Raw genomic sequence first — 27,500 nt, 5'->3', positions numbered from 1 at the left:
GCATTACAACACCCAGCATTACAACACCCAGCATTACAGCACCCAGCATTACAACACCCAGCATTACAGCACCCAGCATTACACCAAGCATTACAACACCCAGCATTACAACACCAAGCATTACAGCACCCAGCATTACAACACCAAGCATTACAGCACCCAGCATTACAGCACCCAGCATTACAACACCAAGCATTACAGCACCAAGCATTACAGCACCCAGCATTACAGCACCCAGCATTACAGCACCAGCATTACAGCACCCAGCATTACAGCACCAAGCATTATAGCACCCAGCATTACAGCACCCAGCATTACAGCACCCAGCATTACAGCACCAAGCATTACAGCACCAAGCATTACAGCACCTAGCATTACAGCACCAAGCATTACAGCACCAAGCATTACAGCACCCAGCATTACAGCACCCAGCATTACAGCACCCAGCATTACAACACCCAGCATTACAGCACCCAGCATTACAGCACCCAGCATTACAACACCCAGCATTACAGCACCCAGCATTACAGCACCCAGCATTACAACACCCAGCATTACAACACCCAGCATTACAGCACCCAGCATTACACCAAGCATTACAACACCCAGCATTACAACACCAAGCATTACAGCACCCAGCATTACAACACCAAGCATTACAGCACCCAGCATTACAGCACCCAGCATTACAACACCAAGCATTACAGCACCCAGCATTACAGCACCCAGCATTACACCAAGCATTACAACACCCAGCATTACAACACCAAGCATTACAGCACCCAGCATTACAGCACCCAGCATTACAGCACCCAGCATTACAACACAAGCATTACAACACCAAGCATTACAGCACCAAGCATTATAGCACCCAGCATTACAGCACCCAGCATTACAGCACCCAGCATTACAGCACCCAGCATTACAGCACCCAGCATTACAGCACCAAGCATTACAGCACCCAGCATTACAGCACCCAGCATTACAGCACCCAGCATTACAGCACCAAGCATTACAGCACCAAGCATTACAGCACCCAGCATTACAACACCTAGCATTACAGCACCCAGCATTACAGCACCCAGCATTACAGCACCCAGCATTACAACACCTAGCATTACAGCACCCAGCATTACAGCACCCAGCATTACAGCACCCAGCATTACAGCACCCAGCATTACAGCACCCAGCATTACAGCACCCAGCATTACAGCACCCAGCATTACAGCACCCAGCATTACAACACCCAGCATTACAGCACCCAGCATTACAGCACCCAGCATTACAACACCAGCATTACAACACCAAGCATTACAGCACCAAGCATTATAGCACCAAGCATTACAGCACCAAGCATTATAGCACCAAGCATTACAGCACCCAGCATTACAACACCCAGCATTACAGCACCCAGCATTACAGCACCCAGCATTACAGCACCAGCATTACAGCACCCAGATTTACAACATTGACTTCTAAGTCCAAGTTTTCAGCGTCATTCTGTTCACATGCTTTCATATGTGTAAATCTGTGTGTTTTTGTATATGTGTGTGTGTGTGTGTGTGTGTGTGTGTGACTTTGTGCACCGACATTCGTGACGTGTGTGTTATCCCCATAGGAGCCGGAGGAGGACGACCACCTGCCCAAGAAGAAGTGGGCGACTGTCGACGCCTCGTACTACGGAGGGAGAGGGGCAGGAGGGATCAAACGCATGGAGGTTTACACTCTAAACACTATGCTGGTCATGTAGCCAATGTGGAATTACTAGCTGGTTAGCTGTGTGTGTGTGAGCCTTTTACTAGCATCCCATCTTGCGAGTGACACAGTTCGGAGGACAGTGAGAGACTCGTAACATTCACTACACATGTTGTAGTCTGTATATTATGTCTGGTTGTTTTATCTTTAAACTTCGCGGGTTGGTTTCTCTGACACGGACGGCCTGCTGCTGGATACAAGTGTATTTTTAATGGAGATTCAGAGGAACGATGAAATCGATGGAAATCATATAGTTTTAATTCGGCCATCTCTGCTCTATCAAATGTGCATCACTCTTTTTTTGCTGCAGTTGACTACCCTCAACAACATTACTGAACAGTAGTGTAATGTAAAGTCAGTCAGTTGACTACCCTCAACAACATTACTGAACAGTAGTGTAATGTAAAGTCTGTCAGTTGACTTCCCTCCAACAACATTACTAAACAGTAGTGTAATGTAAAGTCAGTCAGTTGACTACCCTCAACAACATTACTGAACAGTAGTGTAATGTAAAGTCAGTCAGTTGACTACCCTCAACAACATTACTAAACAGTAGTGTAATGTAAAGTCAGTCAGTTGACTACCCTCAACACCATTACTGAACAGTAGTGTAATGTAAAGTCAGTCAGTTGACTACCCTCAACAACATTACTAAACAGTAGTGTAATGTAAAGTCAGTCAGTTGACTACCCTCAACAACATTACTAAACAGTAGTGTAATGTAAAGTCAGTCAGTTGACTTCCCTCCAACAACATTACTAAACAGTAGTGTAATGTAAAGTCAGTCAGTTGACTACCCTCAACAAAATTACTAAACAGTAGTGTAATGTAAAGTCAGTCAGTTGACTTCCCTCCAACAACATTACTAAACAGTAGTGTAATGTAAAGTCAGTCAGTTGACTACCCTCAACAACATTACTAAACAGTAGTGTAATGTAAAGTCAGTCAGTTGACTACCCTCAACAAAATTACTAAACAGTAGTGTAATGTAAAGTCAGTCAGTTGACTTCCCTCCAACAACATTACTAAACAGTAGTGTAATGTAAAGTCAGTCAGTTGACTACCCTCAACAACATTACTAAACAGTAGTGTAATGTAAAGTCAGTCAGTTGACTTCCCTCCAACAACATTACTAAACAGTTGTGTAATGTAAAGTCAGTCAGTTGACTACCCTCAACAACATTACTAAACAGTAGTGTAATGTCAAGTCAGTCAGTTAACTACCCTCAACAACATTACTAAACAGTAGTGTAATGTAAAATCAGTCAGTTGACTACCCTTAACAACATTACTAAACAGTAGTGTAATGTAAAGTCAGTCAGTTGACTACCCTCAACAACATTACTAAACAGTAGTGTAATGTAAAGTCAGTCAGTTGACTTCCCTCCAACAACATTACTAAACAGTAGTGTAATGTAAAGCCAGTCAGTTGACTACCCTCAACAACATTACTAAACAGTAGTGTAATGTAAAGTCAGTCAGTTGACTACCCTCAACAACATTACTAAACAGTAGTGTAATGTAAAGTCAGTCAGTTGACTTCCCTCCAACATTACTAAACAGTAGTGTAATGTAAAGCCAGTCAGTTGACTACCCTCAACAACATTACTAAACAGTAGTGTAATGTAAAGTCAGTCAGTTGACTACCCTCAACAACATTACTGAACAGTAGTGTAATGAAAAGTCTGTCAGTTGACTACCCTCAACACATAAACAGTAGTGTAATGTAAAGTCAGTCAGTTGACTACCCTCAACAACATAAACAGTAGTGTAATGTAAAGTCAGTCAGTTGACTACCCTCAACAACATAAACAGTAGTGTAACGTAAAGTCAGTCAGTTGACTACCCTCAACAACATTACTGAACAGTAGTGTAGTTTTATCTATGCCTTGGCTGGTTCATGTTTACGGTAATGCCCATCACTCAGAACTAGTTCCCAGAGTGTGAATCACCACGGACACAGTGGGTCTGTTGTCATCTGGTGCTGAAATGTCACCTAGGCAACGCGCCCAGAACGGAACAGCCTGGACGTCTTTTGTTACACGTTCCAGATGACAACAAAACTCAAACCCCTCGCTGTACTGTAGCTCTGCCCGGGCCGGCCAGTGATATCAAGGGCTTAAAGCGAGTGTTCTGGGACCGTGTGTGTATGTGTGTGTGTGTGTGGGTGTGGTATGAGTCTGACATAACAGGTGCTGCCATCCCTCCTCCTCTCTCTCCTCTCAGCCTGGTTGTCTTAAGTCACAGGATGGATGGATCCAGGATAAAGGGTTGAGCGCTGCTGTCGGCTTGATGTACCTCTCCATCTCTCCATCTCGCTCCTCCCTTCCAACTCTGGCCTTTGTTCAGGCCCACTGTTTCCCTCTCTCCTTGCCTCCATCCCTCCCTGCCTCCATCCCTCCCTCCCTGCCTCCATCCCTCCCTCCCTGCATCCCTCATTCATCCTCGACATACCTCGCCTGCTTGCTTTTCTCCAATGGGAATAGACGTAGTTGAAACTTTAAAGCTAACATGTTTAAATCCTTTGCTTCACCACCCCTACCCCCCTACACCCTATCCCCTACCCAACCCTACCCCCTATCCCCTACCCAACCCTACACCCTATCCCCTACCCCCTATACCCTATCCCCTACCCAACCCTACCCCCTATCCCCTACCCCCTATCCCCTACACCCTATCCCCTACCCAACCCTACACCCTATCCCCTACCCAACCCCACCCCCTATTCCCTACCCCCTATCCCCTACACCCTATCCCCTACCCAACCCTACACCTATCCCCTACCCAACCCTACCCCCTATCCCCTACCTCCTATCCACTACCCAACCCTACGTCTTATCCCCTACCCAACCCTATCCCCTACCCCCTACCCCCTACACCCTATCCCCTACCAACCCTACCCCCTATCCCCTACCCAACCCTACCCCCTACACCCTATCCCCTACCCAACCCTACACCCTATCCCCAACCCTACCCCCTATCCCCTACCCCCTATCCCCTACCCAACCCTACCCCTTATCCCCTACCCAACCCTATCCCCTACCCAACCCTACCCCCCTATCCCCTACCCCCTATCCCCTACCCCAACCCTACCCCTTATCCCATACCCAACCCTACCCCCTATCCCCTACCCAACCCTATCCCTTATCCCCTACCCCCTGTCCCCTACCCCTATCCCCTACCCAACCCTACCCCCACCCAACCCTATCCCCTACCCAACCCTACCCCTTATCCCCTATTCCCTACCCCTATCCCCTACCCAACCCTACCCCCTATCCCCTACCCAACCCTATACCCTACCCCCTACCCCTATCCCCTACCCAACCCTATACCCTACCCCTACCCCCTATCCCCTACCCAACCCTACACCCTACACCCTATCCCCTACCCAACCCTACCCCCTATCCCCTACCCAACCCTACCCCCTATCCCCTACCACCTATCCCCTATCCCCTACCCCACCCTACCCCCTATCCCCTACCCAACCCTACCCCCTATCCCCTACCCAACCCTATCCCCTATCCCCTACCCAACCCTACCCCCTATCCCCTATCCCCTACCCAACCCTACCCCCTATCCCCTACCCAACCCTACCCCCTAATTCCTACCCAACCCTACCCCTATCCCCTACCCAACCCTATCCCCTTCCCAACCCTACCCCCTATCCCCTACCCAACCCTACCCCCTATCCCCTACCCCGTATCCCCTACCCCTTATCCCCTACCCAACCCTACCCCCTATCCCCTACCCAACCCTACCCCCTATCCCCTACCCAACCCTACCCCTACCCCCTACCCAACCCTACCCACTATCCCCTACCCCGTATCCCGTATCCCCTACCCCTTATCCCCTACCCAACCCTACCCCCTATCCCCTACCCAACCCCACCCCCTATCCCCTACCCAACCCTATCCCCTACCCAACCCTACCCCCTACCCCGTATCCCCTACCCCTTATCCCCTACCCAACCCCACCCCCTATCCCCTACCCAACCCTACCCCCTATCCCCTACCCAACACTACCCCTATCCCCTTCCCAACCCTACCCCCTATCCCCTACCCCCTATCCCCTACCCCGTATCCCCTACCCCTTATCCCCTACCCAACCCCACCCCCTATCCCCTACCCAACCCTACACCCTATCCCCTACCCAACCCTACCCCCTATCCCCTACCCCTGTCCCCTACCCCCTATCCCCAATCCCCTACCCCCTATCCCCTACCCAACCCTACCCCCTATCCCCTTCCCAACCCTACCCCCTATCCCCTACCCAACCCTACACCCTACCCCCTATCCCCTACCCCCTACCCTCTATCCCCTACCCAACCCTACACCCTATCCCCTACCCCCTATCCCCTACCCAACCCTACCCCCTACCCAACCCTACACCCTATCCCCTACCCCCTATCCCCTACCCCCTATCCCCTATCCCCTACCCCCTACCCCCTATCCCCTACCCTAAGGATTTCCGAGGGCCTTTGGGGGGAAGCAATCATCCCTTCAACTTTTTCCCAAGAGTGTTGGAGCTTTGCTCAGAGCATTTCATCTGTGTCCTATCCACCAACCCCTCTCTTCAACTGTTCAAATGTCTCCTATCCACCAAACCCCTCTCTTCATCTGCTCATACATCTCCTATCCTCCAACCCCTCTCTTCATCTGTTCATACATCTCCTATCCTCCAACCCCTCTCTTCATCTGTTCATACTTCTCCTATCCACCAAACCCCTCTCTTCATCTGTTCAAATGTCTCCTATCCACCAAACCCCTCTCTTCATCTGTTCATACATCTCCTATCCTCCAACCCCTCTCTTCATCTGTTCATACTTCTCCTATCCACCAACCCCTCTCTTCATCTGTTCATACGTCTCCTATCCACCAACCCCTCTCTTCATCTGTTCATACGTCTCCTATCCACCAACCCCTCTCTTCATCTGTTCATACGTCTCCTATCCACCAACCCCTCTCTTCATCTGTTCATACGTCTCCTATCCTCCAACCCCTCTCTTCATCTGTTCATACATCTCCTATCCACCAACCCCTCTCTTCATCTGTTCATACGTCTCCTATCCACCAACCCCTCTCTTCATCTGTTCATACGTCTCCTATCCACCAACCCCTCTCTTCATCTGCTCATACGTCTCCTATCCACCAACCCCTCTCTTCATCTGTTCATACGTCTCCTATCCACCAACCCCTCTCTTCATCTGTTCATACGTCTCCTATCCTCCAACCCCTCTCTTCATCTGCTCATACGTCTCCTACCCTCCAACCCCTCTCTTCATCTGTTCATACGTCTCCTATCCACCAACCCCTCTCTTCATCTGTTCATACGTCTCCTATCCTCCAACCCCTCTCTTCATCTGCTCATACGTCTCCTACCCACCAACCCCTCTCTTCATCTGTTCATACGTCTCCTATCCACCAACCCCTCTCTTCATCTGCTCATACGTCTCCTATCCACCAACCCCTCTCTTCATCTGCTCATACGTCTCCTACCCACCAACCCCTCTCTTCATCTGTTCATACGTCTCCTATCCACCAACCCCTCTCTTCATCTGTTCATACGTCTCCTATCCACCAACCCTCTCCATCTGTTCATACGTCTCCTATCCTCCAACCCCTCTCTTCATCTGTTCATATGTCTCCTATCCACCAAACCCCTCTCTTCATCTGTTCATATGTCTCCTAGGGGTCGGGGTAGAGGGTTTGTGGATCAGGGTAGAGGTTCTGTAGATCAGGGAAGAGCTGTGTAGATTGGGGTTGAGGTTTTGTGGATTGGGGTAGAGGTACTGTGGATCAGGGAAGAGGTTTTGTAGATTGGGGTAGGGGTTTTGTGGATCTGGGTAGAGGTTTTGTGGATCGGGATAGAGGTTTTGTGGATCAGGGAAGATTTCTGTGGATCAGGGAAGAGGTTCTGTGGATCGGGGTAGAGGTTCTGTGGATCGGGGTAGAGGTTCTGTGGATCGGGGTAGAGGTTCTGTGGATCGGGGTAGAGGTTCTGTGGATCGGGGTAGAGGTTCTGCGGATCGGGGTAGAGGTTCTGCGAATCGGGGGTAGAGGTTCTGCGGATCGGGGTAGAGGTTCTGCGGATCGGGGTAGACGTTCTGCGGATCGGGGTAGAGGTTCTGCGGATCGGGGTAGAGGTTCTGCGGATCGGGGTAGAGGTTCTGCGGATCGGGGTAGAGGTTCTGCGGATCGGGGTAGAGGTTCTGCGGGTCGGGGTAGAGGTTCTGCGGGTCGGGGTAGAGGTTCTGCGGATCGGGGTAGAGGTTCTGCGGATCGGGGTAGAGGTTCTGTGGATCGGGGTTGAGATTCTGTGGATCGGGGTAGAGGTGGGGGAGAGGTTCTGTGGATCGGGGTAGAGGTTCTGTGGATCGGGGTAGAGGTTCTGTGGATCGGGGTAGAGGTTCTGCGGATCGGGGTAGAGGTTCTGCGGATCGGGGTAGAGGTTCTGCGGATCGGGGTAGAGGTTCTGCGGATCGGGGTAGAGGTTCTGCGGATCGGGGTAGAGGTTCTGTGGATCGGGGTAGAGGTGGGGGAGATGTTCTGTGGATCGGGGTAGAGGTGGGGGAGAGGTTCTGTGGATCGGGGTAGAGGTGGGGGAGAGGTTCTGTGGATCGGGGTAGAGGTTCTGTGGATCGGGGTAGAGGTTCTGCGGATCGGGGTAGAGGTTCTGCGGATCGGGGTAGAGGTTCTGCAGATCGGGGTAGAGGTTCTGTGGATCGGGGTAGAGGTTCTGTGGATCGGGGTAGAGGTGGGGGAGAGGTTCTGTGGATCGGGGTAGAGGTTCTGTGGATCGGGGTAGAGGTTCTGTGGATCGGGGTAGAGGTTCTGTGGATCGGGGTAGAGGTTCTGTGGATCGGGGTAGAGGTTCTGCGGATCGGGGTAGAGGTTCTGCGGATCGGGGTAGAGGTGGGGGAGAGGTTCTGTGGATCGGGGTAGAGATGGGGGAGAGGTTCTGTGGATCGGGGTAGAGGTGGGGGAGAGGTTCTGTGGATCGGGGTAGAGGTGGGGGAGAGGTTCTGTGGATCGGGGTAGAGGTTCTGTGGATCGGGGTAGAGGTGGGGGAGAGGTTCTGTGGATCGGGGTAGAGGTGGGGGAGAGGTTCTGTGGATCGGGGTAGAGGTTCTGTGGATCGGGGTAGAGGTGGGGGAGAGGTGTCATTTTCTCTCTTCCTGTAATGGCTGCGTGTTGACTCTGACATCACAACCTGCAGTGATGGAATGTACAGGGAATCTTTCCTTCATCAGGGTAGATAGTTTATCTTTCGTGAGGGATATCCCATGTCGCCTTAGGTTTACAGGCAACAGTGTGTGTGTGTGTGTTTCCCTCCATGCAGGTGTGTTTTATTCATCAGGATAGATAGACAGTATGTCCTGTATGTCTGTAGGGAGGTGGGTGTTTCCCAGGTGGATGGTGATCATGAAAATCTGTTCTGTATTGTAGAGGCTTAACCTACAGCTTGAAGAGCGTGTCGCTAATTAAACACTCACCTCTCTTCTGCCGTACCGGTGGATTTACCCGGCAACAGCTGTGATGCATTTAATTAAAACAGGAAGCTTAGGGTGAAGCAGAAAAAGAGGCACTGTGGGAGAACAATAAAAACAACACCACACCTGTTTATTCAGGTAGGAAGCTAGGAGCTCACAAAACACCCTGGGAGGGAATTCTGTGAAGCAAAACAATAAAAACAACACCAAATCTGTTTTATTCTTCTGGTTATTTTTCAGGTTATTCTGGATATTCTTCAGTTTATTCTTCTGGTTATTCTTCTGGTTATTTATGAAAAAATTAAATATGTTTATTTTCACCTCCTGAATTGACTGAATGGGAACCTGAAATAACCTCTGGTCCCTGTCTGATGTGACTCCTCCAGGTGCGTTGGGGAGAGAAGGGCTCTACAGAGGAAGGGGCAAGGCTGGAGAAGGCTAAGAATGCTGTAGTGTCTGTTCCTGAGGAGGTGGAAGAGCCCACGATGGCCAGACGGACCCCCAAACCCAAACCTACATACCACCAGCGCCAGGAGTCCAAATGGTACACCCCTATAAAGGTACGTTCAAGATTACGTCTGAAAATGGCACCCTATTCCCTTAACTCTCTTGTTTTGGTCAGAGCCTGATCAGGCCGAGTCAGTTGGAGATGGCTTCCGGAAGTTTAGTTTCACTACTGTCTTCACTTCCACCAATTCTATGAATGACATTGTGATAGCGAACTGTTAGTGACAGTATGTTAGTTTTCCGTTGTTTCTGATCGTGACACATGTTGTATTGATAAATACAGCGACATGCCGTGAATAAATGTTCAAACACAGTCCTTCTTTTTTCTTCTTCCTGTATTCAGGGTCGTCTGGATGCGCTGTGGGCTTTACTGCGGCGACAGTATGACCGAGTTTCCCTCATGAGACCTAACTCTGCGGACAAAGTAAGCCACTAGAAAATAACCGCTGAGGCTCAACCCGAACCCATAACCCACAACCGCGAGATCCAAAACGGACACGGATCATATCATAGCCATCATCAGCAGTAGTAACAGTGATATCTTGGCTTGTGGAGTTTCAGTCCTTGAACCGCTCTACGTTATTGACCGCAGGAAGAAATGCTGTCATCGTGGCGTTAGCCAATGGGGATCTGAATAAGGACCAAAGATTAAGTAGTGGATTTCCAGACACAGGTTAAACCTTTTGCTGGACAATGGACCATCTCTGTTAAAAAGTGCTTTTTTAGACTTAATCTGTGTCTGGGAATCTGGTCCTTGTCCATTGAATCTCTAATGTGCAGGACAGGCTTAATCTGTGTCTGGGAATCCGGTCCTTGTCCATTGAATCTCTAATGTGCAGGACAGGCTTAATCTGTGTCTGGGAAACCGGTCCTTGTCCATTGAATCTCTAATGTGCAGGACAGGCTTAATCTGTGTCTGGGAAACCGGTCCTTGTCCATTGAATCTCTAATGTGCAGGACAGGCTTAATCTGTGTCCCGGAAACCGGTCCTTGTCCATTGAATCTCTAATGTGCAGGACAGGCTTAATCTGTGTCTGGGAATCCGGTCCTTGTCCATTGAATCTCTAATGTGCAGGACAGGCTTAATCTGTGTCTGGGAATCCGGTCCTTGTCCATTGAATCTCTAATGTGCAGGACAGGCTTAATCTGTGTCTGGGAAACCGGTCCTTGTCCATTGAATCTCTAATGTGCAGGACAGGCTTAATCTGTGAAACTGGCACTAGATGTACGATAGAGCTGGGGTAGTGTGAGTCAGTTGTTTTAGTTTGTGAGTGTGGTTCAGAGGGAGGAACGTGTTGTTAGCATTGTGTTGTTGTAACCTAATGGGTGTAAGCAGCAGCTGCAGCATGTGATGTGTGACAGGAATGACCCTATATGGAGAACTCTGCTGAACTCTCATCAACCACACCTCTACATCTCTCTCTCTCTCTCTCTCTCTCTCTCTCTCTCTCTCTCTCTCTTCTCTCTCTCTCTCTCTCTCTCTCTCTCTGTCTCTCTCTCTCTCTCTCTCTCTGTCTCTCTCTCTGTCTCTATCTCTCTCTCTCTGTCTCTCTCTCTGTCTCTCTCTGTCTCTCTCTCCTCTGTCTCTCTCTCTCTGTCTCTCTCTCTGTCTCTCTCTCTCTCTCTCTCTGTCTCTCTCTCTCTGTCTCTCTCTCTCTGTCTCTCTCTCTCTCTGTCTCTCTCTCTCTCTGTCTCTCTCTCTCTCTCTCTCTCTCTCTCTCTCTCTCTTTCTCTCTCTCTCTCTCTTCTCTCTTTCTTTCTCTCTCTCTCTCTCTCTGTCTCTATCTGTCTCTGTCTCTCCTCTCTCTCTCGTGTTTGATAAGTGCCTTTCTCATGAAACCTAAAACCCTATCCCATTGACCAACAGTTTCCTGTCCTCTGTGGATACCTCCTGTCTTTACCTCAGTCCTGTCCTCTGTGTTTAATACTGGATAATGTATTGGTAATGTAACCATTTATAGAGTGATGTCAGATTATAAACTTCCCTTCCCGATTATAAACTTCTCTGATCTTTCCCTCTCTCCCCTCTCCTCTATCGCTCTCTCTCTCTTCCTCTCTGTCCTCTCTCTCTCCCTATCTCCCGCTCTCTCTCTCCTCTCTCTCTCTTCCTCTCTGTCCTCTCTCCCTCTCTATCACTCTCTCTCTCCCCCTCTCTGTCCTTTCTCTCCCTATCTCCCGCTCTCTCTCTCCTCTCCCTCTCTCTCCCTCGCAGTAACAGTAGTAGTAACAGTAGTAGTAACAGTAACAGTAGTAGTAACAGTAACAGTAACAGTAGTAGTAACAGTAACAGTAGTAGTAGTAGTAGCAGTAACAGTAACAGTAGTAGTAGTAGTAGTAACATTAGTAGTAGTAACATTAGTAGTAGTAACAGTAAAAGTAGTAGTAGTAACAGTAACAGTAGTAGTAACATTAGTAGTAGTAGTAACAGTAACAGTAACATTAGTAGTAGTAACAGTAACAGCAGTAGTAGTAGTAGTAGTAACATTAGTAGTAGTAACATTAGTAGTAGTAACAGTAAAAGTAGTAGTAGTAACAGTAACAGTAGTAGTAACATTAGTAGTAGTAGTAGTAACAGTAACAGTAACATTAGTAGTAGTAACAGTAACAGTAGTAGTAGTAACAGTAACAGCAGTAGTAGTAGTAGTAACAGTAACATTAGTAGTAGTAACATTAGTAGTAGTAACAGTAACAGTAGTAGTAGTAGCAGTAACAGTAGTAGTAACATTAGTAGTAGTAACAGTAACAGTAGTAGTAACAGTAACAGTAGTAGTAGTAGTAACAGTAACAGTAGTAGTAGTAACAGTAACAGTAGTAGTAGTAACAGTAACAGTAGTAGTAACATTAGTAGTAGTAACAGTAACAGTAGTAGTAACAGTAACAGTAGTAGTAACAGTAACAGTAACATTAGTAGTAGTAACAGTAACAGTAACAGTAGTAGCAGTAACAGTAGTAGTAACATTAGTAGTAGTAACAGTAACAGTAGTAGTAACAGTAACAGTAGTAGTAGTAGTAACAGTAACAGTAGTAGTAGTAACAGTAACAGTAGTAGTAGTAACAGTAACATCAGTAGTAACAGTAACAGTAGTAGTAGTAGTAACAGTAACAGTAGTAGTAACAGTAGCAGCAGTAGTAACAGTAACAGTAGCCGTAGTAACAGTATTAGTAGTAACAGTAACAGTAGTAGTAGTAACAGTAACAGTAACAGTAGTAGTAACAGTAACAGTAACAGTAGTAGTAGTAGTAACAGTAACAATAACAGTAGTAGTAACAGTAACAATAACAGTAGTAGTAGTAACAGTAACAGTAGTAGTAACAGTAACAGTAACAGTAGTAGTAACAGTAACAGTAGTAGTAGTAACAGTAACAGTAGTAGTAACAGTAACAGTAGTAGTAGTAGTAGTAACAGTAACAGTAGTAGTAACAGTAACAGTAACAGTAGCAGTAACAGTAACAGTAACAGTAGTAGTAACAGTAACAGTAGTAGTAGTAGCAGTAGTAACAGTAACAGTAACAGTAGTAACAGTAACAGTAGTAACAGTAACAGTAACATTAGTAACAGTAACAGTAGTAGTAGTAACAGTAACAGTAGTAGTAGTAACAGTAACAGTAGTAGTAACAGTTGCAGTAGTAACAGTAACAGTAACAGTAGTAACAGTAACAGTAACAGTAGTAGTAGTAACAGTAACAGTAGTAGTAACAGTAACAGTAACAGTAGTAGTAGTAACAGTAACAGTAGCAGTAGTAGTAGTAACAGTAACAGTAGCAGTAGTAGTAGTAACAGTAGCAGTAACAGTAGTAGTAGTAACAGTTACAGTAGTAACAGTAACAGTAGTAGTAGTAACAGTAACAGTAGTAGTAACAGTAGTAGTAGTAACAGTAACAGTAGTAGTAGTAACAGTAACAGTAGCAGTAACAGTAACAGTAGTAACAGTAACAGTAGTAACAGTAACAGTAGTAGTAGTAACAGTAGTAGTAACAGTAACAGTAGTAGTAACAGTAACAGTAGTAGTAGTAAACAGTAACAGTAGTAACAGTAACAGTAACAGTAGTAGTAGTAACAGTAGCAGTAACAGTAACAGTAATAGTAGTAGTAGTAACAGTAACAGTAGTAACAGTAACAGTAGTAGTAGTAGTAGTAGTACAGTAACAGTAGTAGTAGTAGTAACAGTAACAGTAACAGTAGTAGTAGTAACAGTAACAGTAACAGTAGTAGTAGTAACAGTAGCAGTAACAGTAGTAGTAGTAGTAACAGTAACAGTAACAGTAGTAGTGGTAACAGTAACAGTAGTAGTAGTAACAGTAACAGTAAAAGTAGTAGTAGTAACAGTAACAGTAGTAGTAGTAGTAGTAACAGTAGTAGTAGTAACAGTTACAGTAGTAGTAACAGTAACAGTTACAGTAGTAGTAGTAACAGTAACAGTAACAGTAGTAGTAGTAGTAACAGTTACAGTAGTAGTAGTAACAGTAGTAGTAGTAGTAGTAACAGTAACAGTAGTAGTAACAGTAACAGTATCAGTAACAGTAGTAGTAGTAGTAACAGTTACAGTAGTAGTAGTAACAGTAGTAGTAGTAGTAGTAACAGTAACAGTAGTAGTAGTAACAGTAGTAGTAGTAACAGTAGTAGTAGTAACAGTAGCAGTAACAGTAGTAGTAACAGTAACAGTTACAGTAGTAGTAACAGTTACAGTAGTAGTAGTAGTAACAGTTACAGTAGTAGTAGTAATAACAGTAACAGTAGTAGTAACAGTAACAGTAGTAGTAACAGTAACAGTAGTAGTAACAGTAACAGTAACAGTAGTAGTAGTAGTAACAGTAACAGTAGTAGTAGTAACAGTAACAGTAGTAGTAACAGTAACAGTAACAGTAGTAGTAGTAACTGTTACAGTAGTAGTAGTAGTAACAGTAACAGTAGTAGTAGTAGTAGTAGTAACAGTTACAGTAGTAGTAGTAGTAACAGTAACAGTAATAGTAGTAGCAACAGTAACAGTGACATTAGCAGTAACATGAGCAGTAACAGTACCAGTAGTAGCTGCATTTGACAGTAACAGTAACAATTACAGTACAATTTAGCATAATGTACTCCAAAGACTAGAAGGTGCTGAGTTTCTCTCCTTTACATTTTTCTGTTTCTCACGCTGTCTGTCTGTGTCTCTGTCTGTGTCTCTGTCTGTGTCTCTGTCTGTGTCTCTGTCTGTCTGTCTGTCTCTCTCTTTTATTACATACACTGATAAACAATATAAACTCAACATTTTACTGAGATACAGTTCATAGAAGTAATAGTAATAGTAGTAGTAGTAACAGTAGTAGTAGTAACAGTAACAGTAGTAGTAGTAGTAACAGTAATAGTAGTAGTAGTAACAGTAACAGCAGTAGTAGTAACAGTAACAGTAGTAGTGGTAACAGTAACAGCAGTAGTAGTAACAGTAACAGTAGTAGTAGTAGTAACAGTAATAGTAGTAACAGTAACAGTAGTAGTAGTAACAGTAACAGTAGTAGTAGTAGTAACAGTAATAGTAGTAGTAGTAACAGTAACAGTAGTAGTAGTAGTAACAGTAATAGTAGTAGTAGTAACAGTAACAGTAGTAGTAGTAACAGTAACAGTAGTAGTAGTAGTAGTAACAGTAACAGTAACAGTAGTAGTAGTAGTAACAGTAACAGTAACAGTAGTAGTGGTAACAGTAACAGCAGTAGTAGTAACAGTAAAAGTAGTAGTAGTAGTAACAGTAACAGTAGTAGTAGTAGTAGTAACAGTAGTAGTAGTAACAGTTACAGTAGTAGTAACAGTAACATTTACAGTAGTAGTAGTAACAGTAACAGTAGTAGTAGTAGTAACAGTTGCAGTAGTAGTAGTAACAGTAGTAGTAGTAGTAGTAACAGTAACAGTAGTAGTAGTAGTAGTAACAGTAACAGTAACAGTAGTAGTAGTAGTAACAGTTACAGTAGTAGTAGTAACAGTAACAGTAGTAGTAGTAGTAACAGTAATAGTAGTAGTAGTAACAGTAGTAGTAGTAACAGTAACAGTAGTAGTAGTAGTAACAGTAACAGTAACAGTAGTAGTAGTAGTAACAGTAACAGTAGTAGTGGTAACAGTAACAGCAGTAGTAGTAACAGTAAAAGTATTAGTAGTAACAGTAACAGTAGTAGTAGTAGTAGTAGTAACAGTAGTAGTAGTAACAGTTACAGTAGTAGTAACAGTAACAGTTACAGTAGTAGTAGTAACAGTAACAGTAGTAGTAGTAGTAACAGTTACAGTAGTAGTAGTAACAGTAGTAGTAGTAGTAGTAACAGTAACAGTAGTAGTAACAGTAACAGTATCAGTAACAGTAGTAGTAGTAGTAACAGTTACAGTAGTAGTAGTAACAGTAGTAGTAGTAGTAGTAGTAACAGTAGTAGTAGTAACAGTAGTAGTAGTAACAGTAACAGTAGTAGTAGTAACAGTAGTAACAGTAGCAGTAACAGTAGTAGTAACAGTAACAGTTACAGTAGTAGTAACAGTTACAGTAGTAGTAGTAGTAACAGTTACAGTAGTAGTAGTAATAACAGTAACAGTAGTAGTAACAGTAACAGTAGTAGTAACAGTAACAGTAACAGTAGTAGTAGTAGTAACAGTAACAGTAGTAGTAGTAACAGTAACAGTACAGTACAGTAACAGTAACAGTAGTAGTAGTAACAGTTACAGTAGTAGTAGTAGTAACAGTAACAGTAGTAGTAGTAGTAGTAGTAACAGTTACAGTAGTAGTAGTAGTAACAGTAACAGTAATAGTAGTAGCAACAGTAACAGTGACATTAGCAGTAACATGAGCAGTAACAGTACCAGTAGTAGCTGCATTTGACAGTAACAGTAACAATTACAGTACAATTTAGCATAATGTACTCCAAAGACTAGAAGGTGCTGAGTTTCTCTCCTTTACATTTTTCTGTTTCTCACGCTGTCTGTCTGTGTCTCTGTCTGTGTCTCTGTCTGTGTCTCTGTCTGTGTCTCTGTCTGTGTCTCTGTCTGTGTCTCTGTCTGTGTCTCTGTCTCTGTCTGTGTCTCTGTCTGTCTGTCTGTCTCTCTTTTTTATTACATACACTGATAAACAATATAAACTCAACATTTTACTGAGATACAGTTCATAGAAGGAAATCATTCAATTGAAATACATTCATTAGGCCCTAATCTCTGGATTTCACATGACTGGGAACACAGATATGCATCTGTTGGTCACAGAGACCTTAAACAAAAAGTCATGGAGTGGATCAGATAACCAGTCAGTATCTGGTGTGACCATATGCCTCATGCAGAGCCACATCTCCTTCACATAGAGTTGATCAGACTGTTGATTGTGGCCTGTGGAATGTTGTCCCACTCCTCTTCAATGGCTGTGCGAAGTTGCTGGATATTGGCGAGAACTGGAACACACTGTCGTACACGTCAATCCAGAGCATCCCAAACATGCTCAATGGGTGACGTGTCTGGTGAGTTTGCAGGCCATGGCAGAACTGGGGCATTTTCAGATTCCAGGAATTGTGTACAGATCCTTGCGACATGGGGCCGTGCATTATCATGCTGAAACATGAGGTGATGGAGGCGGATGAATGGCACGACAACAATGGGCCTCAGGATCTCGTCACAGTATCTCTATGCATTAAAATTGCCATTAATAACATGCAATTGTGTTCATTGTCTGTAGCTTATGCCTGCTCATACCATAACCCCACCGCAACCATGGGGCACTCTGTTCACAACGTTGACATCAATAAACTGCTTGTCCACACAACGCCATACACGCTGTCTACCATCTTCCCGGTACAGTTGAAACCAGGATTAATCCGTGAAGAGCACACTTCTCCAGCGTCCCAGTGGCCATCGAAGGTGAACATCCCACTAAAGTCAGTTACAACACCGAACTTCAGTCAGGTCAAGACTCTGGTGAGGAACGACGAACACGCAGATGAGCTTCCCTGAGACGGTTTATGCAGAAATTCTTTGTTCCATCAGCTGTCTGGGTGGCTGGTCTCAGATGATCCCACAGGTGAAGACTGATGTGGAGGTCCTGGGCTGACGTTGTTACGTATGGTCTGTGGTTGAGGCCGGTTGGACGTACTGCCAAATTCTCTAAAACAATGTTGGAGGTGGCTTATGGTAGAGAAATTTATATTAAATTCTCTGGCAACAGCTCTGGTGGACATTCCTGCAGTCAGCATGCCAATTGTACACTCCTTCAAAACTTGAGACATCTGTAGCATTGAGTTTTGTGACAAAACTGCACATTTTAGAGCGGTCTTTTATTGTCCCCTGCACAATGTGCACCTGTGTAATGATCATGCTGTTTAATCAGCTTCTTGATATGCCACACCTGTCAGGTGGATGGATTATCTTGGCAAAGGAGAAATGCTCACTAACAGGGATGCTAGATAAATAAGCTTTTATTATTTCAGCTCATGAAACATGGGACCCAAACACTTGATGTTTTATATTTTTTGACTCTGGATCTGGCGTGTCCCTCAACAACAGGAAGCAGATTGTACAGTCAACTTTCCCACCGTTTCTTGACTACGGTGACACCATTTACCAGAATGCAGCAGCCACTACTCTTAAACCTTTGGATTCTGTCTACAATAGCTCCCTTTGCTTAATCACAGGTGTTGTTTTTCTTATTCATCACTGCTTCCTGTATCAAAAGGCTGGTTCACATTAGTCCCTTAGATCACTTCACTATTCCCTTTTGTTGTTTACAAAGCTCTACTACCCAAGCTTCCCACTGACCTAACTTTTGTTATTGATGTGTAAAAACATATCAAACCTGGTCACAGGGTTTTGGTGAACTCTTGAGCTTCCACTGGTCTTTAGGTAAATCCGCTGTTCGTTTTAATAGTCATCACTACATCCTGTACCAAAAGGTTGGCTGATCCTCATTAACGCTTCAGGTTCCTCGGACCTCCACCAATTTAGGTAAATCCACTGTTCGTTTTAATGTGCCTCGCTGCTGGAACAATTTGCAGAACTCATTACAATTGGAATGTTCTGGTGCCGCTCGGACAGTTTAGGGTTGATTGAGGACCTAGTAGCTGAGCTGTTGTTCATCAACGTTGTGGTTTGTTTTACGTTGTGTTTGGTTGTTGTATTGCTTTGATCAGAGCAGCCATGGGAATGAGACCCTGGTCTCAATGGGTCTTTCCTGAAGAAATAAAGAATGAATTGATAAATAATACTGGGAGTTTTCACGCCAAGATATGTTATTGTGTTTGGTAAACATTTGTGATGATGTCGATCAGTGAATGAGATTTAACGGCAGCTGTGTGCGTGTGTGTGTGTGTGTGGGTGTGCGTGTGTGTGTGTGTGTGTGTTGTTTCTTCACCCATGGGAAATAGCTAACCTGTGTAATGAAGTGGCTAACACACAGGAAATGACACACAGTTGTGTAAAGAAAACTCCAGTACGCGTTATTTGTCCTTCCTGATTTCACAGTTAAATGGAACAAAGTGGTTGCTAACCAAACCACATCCTGGTGATGAGTTGCCATGAGTTACCAGACATACAGATGGACAGAACTGTATCCGCTCCCTGTCCCTCCCCGGTGTCCTTTCGGATGCTTAACCATGGTGCTGTATTTCAAGTCCTTGATCAAGTCTGTGGCAAGGTGCTACCATAAGGGATCAACATCTGAGGAGTACCAGGCAGGGAGGGAAGGAGGGGAGGGAGGGAGGGAGGCCGGAGGAAGGGGAGGGAGGGGAGGCAGGGGATAGTCCCAGGCCAACTGGTGGCAGGCAGGTAGGGGAGGGAGGAGAGGCGGGAGGAAGGTGAGGGAGGGAGGCAGGTGAGAGTCCCAGGCAGACTGGTGGGAGGCAGCCAGGGGGAGGGAGGCAGGGTGGACCACCACAGAGCACAGTGAAGAGGAGTGTAGAGAAGAGGGCAGGCAGGGGGGAGAGGGAGGACAGGAGGGGGCGGTGGTCTTTGATGACCGAAAGCAAGCCCCCGGGGTCATGAATGTTTCAGCGGGCTGATCGGCAGTGCAGTGTTACAAAAACTCATACAGGTGTAAGGAAGCAGGTTGTCACAAACATCTGTTCAGCATGGGGACCTCAGGGTCTTTCCCTCGCTCCTCTCTCTCCCTCCATCCGTCTATCCCTCCCTCCCTTCCTCCTTCTCTGAGCCCCGCAAACCAGGCTGCTACAGTGGAGAGAGAGAGCGAAGAGAAAGAGAGAGTGGGAAAGAGAAATAGTGCAGAGGGATAGAGCCCCAGGACCACGGCTGGGGAGAGAAAGAAAGAAAGAGCGGGTGGAGGGGAATGGAGCGAGAGAGAGGGGAAAACGAACAGCTAGTTTTTTGGTCTCACATTTAACGCCCGAGGGCGTGCAACACCAAAGGTAGAGCGGGGGTTGGCCACAGCTGTGGTGCGGCTCTCGCCCCAGGGCAGGGGAGCAGAGATCTGATGTGGTTTGACTGTGTTGTCGTGGAGACCGGGGAGACAGGGAGCCACTTCAGAGCCAAGTTAGCAACCCAACATCTGCCGCTAAGTTTTAGCCCTGCTAGGGATCCACTGGGAACAGCAGGTAGAGAAAGAGAGGGATGGAGGGAGGGATGAAGGGAGGGAGAGGGAAGGCTGGCCTTACTATGCTGCTGGTGCTGTGGCTGAATATATCAGTGGATTGAGTACCAGCCTAAAGCATGTTTTGATTGAACTCAGGGAAGGTAAGGTACATTTTGAAAGTTCATGTTATGGATTTGATTTCATGGTTTTAATTTTTTTCTCACAAATAAATAAAATAAATGAAAGGGAGCTTGATGAAGGAAACAGAAAGAGAGCTTTACAGCACATCTCTCCCCTACTAGAAGGGAGCTTTATAGCACATCTCTCCCCTACTAGAAGGGAGCTTTACATCACATCTCTCCCCTACTAGAAGGGAGCTTTACATCACATCTCTCCACTACTAGAAGGGAGCTTTACAACACATCTCTCCACTACTAGAAGGGAACTTTATAGCACATCTCTCCCCTACTAGAAGGGAGCTTTACATCACACCTCTCCCCTACTAGAAGGGTGCTTTACAGCACATCTCTCCCCTACTAAAAGCTATAGATAGGGCCATTGTTCAAGACGTATAATGTCACTTGAGCGTTCCCCCTGAATACATTGAAGCCTATTAAAATCATGGCAGTGATAACACATACCTTATTAGCTGCATTGCTACAGACGGACTGCCGGTCTCCTTAGGGCAGGCTTGTAATGAGGTGGAAATACAGACCTCAGACAAGACAACATGTTAGACAATACTGGGCCTGCTCTCTCTCTCTCTCTCTCTCTCTCCTCTCTCTCTCTCTCTCTCTCTCTCTCTCTCTCTCTCTCTCTCTCTCTCTGTCTCTGTCTCTCTCTCTCTCTCTCTCTCTGTCTCTCTCTCTCTCTGTCTCTCTCTTTCTCTCTGTATCTTTCTCTCTCTTTCTCTCTCTCTCTTTCTCTCTTCTCTCTCTCTCTCTTTCTCTCTCTCTCTCTTTCTGTCTCTCTCTCCCTCTCTCTCTCTCTCTCTCTGTATCTTTCTCTCTCTCTCTCTCTTTCTCTCTATGTCTCTCTCTTTCTCTCTCTCTCTCTCTTTCTCTCTATGTCTCTCTCTCTCTTTCTCTCTCTCTCTCTCTCTCTCTGTCTCTCTCTCTCTTTCTCTCTCTCTCTCTCTTTCTCTCTGTCTCTCTCTTTCTCTCTCTCTCTCTCTCTCTCTCTCTCTGTCTCTCTCTCTCTCTCTCTCTCTGTATCTTTCTCTCTCTGTATCTTTCTCCTCCCTTTGTTTAACTGTGTCCCCTTGTCTCCCAGTCTGAGACACCGTTTTCATTTAACAGCCATCAGTCATGTTGTGAACACTGCTCTGAGACCTGTTTAATTAAGTAACTGATAGCAGGAGCATTCAGGAAATAATGCCAATCAGATGGAGTAAGGGAGGCATAAAGGGAGGGATGGGGAGGGGGAAGAGGGAGGGAGGGAGGCAGGGAGGAGGAAAGGGTGGTAATCTATGTTGGCATAGGGCAGGCTGAGTGGCACCAGGGTTACGAAGCATGGCATACTGTAGCCTGACTGGGTTGGGCTTGGCTTGGCATGGGTTGGTGTTCCCTGAAGTCCCAGTCATGGACATGGCCAGGCGTATGGCACTGTGTATCACTCTGTCTGCAGCACAGATTAGTAGTGTGACTCTCTCTTACTAGAGAGGACTGGATCAGGCTTGAGAGAGCCAGCCACATAGTTGACTGTTTCCGTGTTTGTTTGTGTACAGAGTGAGTCACTGTAGCAGACTGGCTGATGGACTGGAGTGTCAGTACAGGGCACTGAAAGGCCAACACGTTCAGCAGGACTGATGGAGAATGGCAATGGATTCCAATCGATTCAATGGATTCCAATCGATTCAATGGATTCCAATCGATTCAATGGATTCCAATCGATTCAATGGTATTTTAGTCCTTCATGAGTTCTATATTTCAAATCAGATCTTTGTTTCCACCTGTAAATAGTGCATTGTTATCGGCCTGAAAGTTGTCACACCACTAAAATGTCCCGTTCCATCAAAACTACACAGTTTAATATCCAGCAGGATTGGAAATAATTTGGCAGTGAATATTAGGTTGAAACGAGCCACCAGATCAGAGAGCATGACATTAAGTCATTAACAGGCTAATTGGAATGAAACCATGGTGTCAGGAACAACATAGCATTGTTTTGGTTCACATTTGACTTTACTAAGTGGTGGCCGTCACCCCTTAGTTGTTCTTGTTGTCAGTTGTTGTCAGTTGTTGTCAGTTGTTGTTAGTTGTTGTTAGTTGTTGTCAGTTGTTGTTAGTTGTTGTTAGTTGTTGTTAGTTGTTGTCAGTTGTTGTTAGTTGTTGTCAGTTGTTGTTAGTTGTTGTTAGTTGTTGTCAGTTGTTGTCGGTTGTTGTTAGTTGTTGTCGGTTGTTGTCCGTTGTTGTCAGTTGTTGTTAGTTGTTGTTAGTTGTTGTCAGTTGTTGTCAGTTGTTGTTAGTTGTTGTCAGTTGTTGTTAGTTGTTGTCAGTTGTTTCAAATCTCAAATCAAATGTATTTATATAGCCCTTCGTACATCAGCTGATGTCTCAAAGTGCTGTACAGAAACCCAGCCTAAAACCCCAAACAGCAAGCAATGCAGGTGTAGAAGCACGGTGGTGTACAGAAACCCAGCCTAAAACCCCAAACAGCAAGCAATGCAGGTGTAGAAGCACGGTGGCTAGGAAAAACTCCCTAGAAAGGCCAAAACCTAGGAAGAAACCTAGAGAGGAACCAGGCTATGTGGGGTGGCCAGTCCTCTTCTGGCTGTGCCGGGTGGAGATTATAACAGAACATGACCAAGATGTTGAAATGTTCATAAATGACCAGCATGGTCGAATAATAATAAGGCAGAACAGTTGAAACTGGAGCAGCAGCACGGCCAGGTGGACTGGGGACAGCAAGGAGTCATCATGTCAGGTAGTCCTGGGGCATGGTCCTAGGGCTCTGGTCCTCCGAGAGAAAGAGAGAAAGAGAGATTTAGAGAAAGCACCCTTAAATTCACACAGGACACCGAATAGGACAGGAGAAGTACTCCAGATATAACAAACTGACCCTAGCCCCCCTTGACACATAAACTACTGCAGCATAAATACTGGAGGCTGAGACAGGAGGGGTCAGGAGATACTTTGGCCCCATCCGATTCACCCCTGGACAGGGCCAAACAGGAAGGATATAACCCCACCCACTTTGCCAAAGCACAGCCCCCACACCACTAGAGGGATATCTTCAACCACCAACCTACCATCCTGAGACAAGGCTGAGTATAGCCCACAAAGATCTCCGCCATGGCACAACCCAAGGGGGGGCGCCAACCCAGACAGGATGACCACATCAGTTAATCAACCCACTCAGGTGACGCACCCCTTCCAGGGACGGCATGAGAGAGCCCCAGCAAGCCAGTGACTCAGCTCCTGTAATAGGGTTAGAGGGAGAGAATCCCAGTGGAAAGAGGGGAACCGGCCAGGCAGAGACAGCAAGGGCGGTTCGTTGCTCCAGAGCCTTTCCGTTCACCTTCCCACTCCTGGGCCAGACTACACTCAATCATATGACCCACTGAAGAGATGAGTCTTCAGTAAAGACTTAAAGGTTGAGACCGAGTTTGCGTCTCTGACATGGGTAGGCAGACCGTTCCATAAAAATGGAGCTCTATGGGAGAAAGCCCTGCCTCCAGCTGTTTGCTTAGAAATTCTAGGGACAATTAGGAGGCCTGCGTCTTGTGACCGTAGCGTACGTGTAGGTATGTACGGCAGGACCAAATCAGAGAGATAGGTAGGAGCAAGCCCATGTAATGCTTTGTAGGTTAGCAGTAAAACCTTGAAATCAGCCATTGCCTTAACAGGAAGCCAGTGTAGAGAGGCACTGGAGTAATATGATCACATTGTTTTGGTTCTAGTCAGGATTCTAGCAGCTGTATTTAGCACCAACTGAAGTTTATTTAGTGCTTTATCCGGGTGGAGAGGAGGAGAGGAGGAGAGCATTGCAGTAGTCTAAACTAGGGCAATTTTGGGGCTTCACCATGTTTCATTGAAATGTACAGCTGTGTGTCATCCGCATAGCAGTGAAAGTTAACGTTATGTTTTCGAATGACATCCCCAAGAGGTAAAATATATAGTGAAAACAATAGTGGTCCTAAAATGGAACCTTGAGGGACACGGAAATTTACAGTTGATTTGTCAGAGGACAAACCATTCACAGAGACAAACTGATTCTCAGTTGTTGTTAGTTGTTGTTAGTTCTTGTCAGTTGTTGTCAGTTGTTGTTAGTTGTTGTTAGTTCTTGTCAGTTGTTGTCAGTTGTTCTCAGTTGTTGTTAGTTCTTGTCAGTTGTTCTCAGTTGTTGTCAGTTGTTGTCAGTTGTTCTCAGTTGTTGTTAGTTCTTGTCAGTTGTTCTCAGTTGTTGTCAGTTGTTCTCAGTTGTTGTTAGTTGTTGTCAGTTGTTCTCAGTTGTTGTTAGTTCTTGTCAGTTGTTCTCAGTTGTTGTTAGTTCTTGTCAGTTGTTCTCAGTTGTTGTTAGTTGTTGTCAGTTGTTGTCAGTTGTTCTCCATTGTTGTTGTCGGTTATTTTCAGTTGTTGTTAGTTGTCGCCAGGTGTTGTCAGTTGTTGTCAGTTATTTTCAATTGTTGTTAGTTGTTGTTCTCAGTTGTTGTTAGTTGTTTTCAGTTCTGTCATTCCACAGAACATCCATTTAAACTTGATGTCGACCGATTATGATTTTTCAACGCCGATACCGATTATTTGAAGACCAAAAAAAAGGCTGATACCGATTTACTTGGCCGATTTTTAAAATGTATTTGTAATAATGACAATTACAACAATACTGAATGAACACTTATTTTAACTTAATATAATACATCAATAAAATCAATTTAGCCTCAAATAAATAATGAAACATGTTCAATTTTGTTTAAATAATGCAAAAACAAAGTGTTGGAGAAATAAAAGTTCAATATGTGCCATGTAAGAAAGCTAACGTTTCAGTTCCTTGCTCAGAACATGAGAACATATGAAAACTGGTGGTTCCTTTTAACATGAGTCTTCAATATTCCCAGGTAAGAAGTTTTAGGTTGTAGTTATTATAGGAATTATAGGACTATTTCTCTCTATACCATTTGTATTTCATTAACCTTTGACTAGTGGATGTTCTTATAGGCACTTTAGTATTGGCAGTGTAACAGTATAGCTTCCGTCCCTCTCCTCGCTCCTACCTGGGCTCGAACCAGGAACACAACGACAACAGCCACCCTCGAAGCAGCGTTACCCATGCAGAGCAAGGGGAATAACTACTCCAAAGTCTCAGAGCGAGTGACGTTTGAAACGCTATTAGCGCGCACCCCGCTAACTAGCTAGCCATTTCACATCGGTTACACCAGCCTAATCTCGGGAGTTGATAGGGTGGTGGTTGTGGGGTGGTCAGGTGGTGGGGGGTGAGGTGGTGGTTGTGGGGTGGTCAGGTGGTGGGGGGTGAGGTGGTGGGTGTGGGGTGGTCAGGTGGTGGGGGGGGGGTGAGGTGGTGGTTGTGGGGTGGTCAGGTGGTGGGGGGGTGAGGTGGTGGTTGTGGGGTGGTCAGGTGGTGGGGGGGTGAGGTGGTGGTGGGGGGGTGAGGTGGTGGTTGTGGGGTGGTCAGGTGGTGGGGGGGTGAGGTGGTGGTTGTGGGGTGGTCAGGTGGTGGGGGGTTGAGGTGGTGGTTGTGGGGTGGTCAGGTGGTGGGGGGGGTGAGGTGGTGGTGGGGGGGTGAGGTGGTGGTGGGGGGTGAGGTGGTGGTTGTGGGGTGGTGAGGTGGTGGTTGTGGGGGGGTCAGGTGGTGGTTGTGGGGTGGTGAGGTGGTGGTTGTGGGGTGGTGAGGTGGTGGTTGTGGGGGGGTGAGGTGGTGGTTGTGGGGTGGTCAGGTGGTGGTGGGGTGGTCAGGTGGTGGTGGTGGGGTGGTCAGGTGGTGGTGGTGGGGTGGTGGTTGTGGGTTGGTCAGGTGGTGGTGGTGGGGTGGTGGTTGTGGGTTGGTCAGGTGGTGGTTGTGGGTTGGTCAGGTGGTGGTTGTGGGTTGGGCAGGTGGTGGTGGTTGTGGGGTGGTCAGGTGGTGGTGGTGGGTTGGGCAGGTGGTGGTGGTGAGGTGGTGGTTGTGGGGTGGTGAGGTGGTGGTTGTGGGGTGCTGGGGAGGTGGTGGTTGTGGGGGGATGAGGTGGTGGTTGTGGGGTGGTGAGGTGGTGGTTGTGGGGTGGTCAGGTGGTGGTTGTGGGGTGGTGAGGTGGTGGTTGTGAGGTGGTCAGGTGGTGGTTGTGGGGTGGTGGTTGTGGGGTGCTGGTGAGGTGGTGGTTGTGGGGGGATGACGTGGGGGGTGGTGAGGTGGTGGTTGTGGGGTGGTGGTTGTGGGGGGATGAGGTGGGGGGGTGGTGAGGTGGTGGTTGTGGGGTGCTGGTGAGGTGGTGGTTGTGGGGGGGTGGTCAGGTGGTGGTGGGAGGTTGAAGGAAGAAGTACAAAGGTGGGAGAGAGAAAATAACCGGAGACAAAATGATGGACTGAGAGGGGAGAGAGAGAGAGAGGGAGAGGGAGAGAGAGAGAGAGGGAGAGAGGGAGAGAGAGAGAGAGATTATTGACAAAGATGAGGTCCATAATTATTAATTACATTTCTTGAGTCATTAGATTTCTCCCAAACATTTTTTTTCTTAATAAAACCCTCATGATTTTATGAGAATAAATAAAAATGTTTAGCAGGAACTAAATCTGTCTAGTTAATTGTATTGTGGAAAAGTCAAACATGGTGTACAATACAAATTAAATTCAGGAAAATAAGCTGTTTATCAGATGTGGATATCAGCTCAGGACCATTTTAATATATTTTAATATATTTTATCTGCTTTTGCAGATTCCAGCTTCTTTTCCAAGTCATTTTCATTGTCCGGATTAGAGCTTTATTTTCTTCAATCCAATCCATTACATAGTTTATGATTTTAATATTCTTATACGTTGAATGATGTTTTTGTGTTTTCAGAGCACATGTTTTTTTGTTGTTGTCTAGCACAGTCTGGGGGTCCACATGGTTTGGAAATACCTCTCTCTCTTCTCCCTCCCTCTCTCTTCTCCCTCCCTCCCTCTCTCTTCTCCCTCCCTCCCTCTCTCTTCTCCCTCCCTCCCTCTTTCTTCTCCCTCCCTCTTTCTTCTCCCTCCCTCCCTCTTCTCCCTCCCTCCCTCTCTTCTCCCTCCCTCCCTCTCTCTTTCCCTCCCTCCCTCTCTCTT

At 46.0% G+C, this 27,500-nt stretch overlaps 1 protein-coding gene across 1 annotated transcript in view; it reads left to right on the top strand.

The window, feature by feature from the left end:
* Positions 1–27,500, top strand: part of LOC109881292 (anthrax toxin receptor 2-like) — a 125,507-nt gene that overhangs the window by 59,584 nt on the left and 38,423 nt on the right. The window contains exons 13-15 of the mRNA XM_031829609.1: positions 1,619–1,717; positions 9,631–9,804; positions 10,095–10,175. Coding sequence (XP_031685469.1) covers positions 1,619–1,717; positions 9,631–9,804; positions 10,095–10,175 — 354 coding nt within the window. The remainder of the gene's footprint in view (positions 1–1,618; positions 1,718–9,630; positions 9,805–10,094; positions 10,176–27,500) is intronic.

This window comes from Oncorhynchus kisutch, linkage group LG8, assembly GCF_002021735.2.
Source record: "Oncorhynchus kisutch isolate 150728-3 linkage group LG8, Okis_V2, whole genome shotgun sequence".
NCBI lineage: Eukaryota > Metazoa > Chordata > Actinopteri > Salmoniformes > Salmonidae > Oncorhynchus > Oncorhynchus kisutch.
Note: the sequence above shows the minus strand (reverse complement) of the source record. Positions and strands in the feature narration are given on the sequence as shown.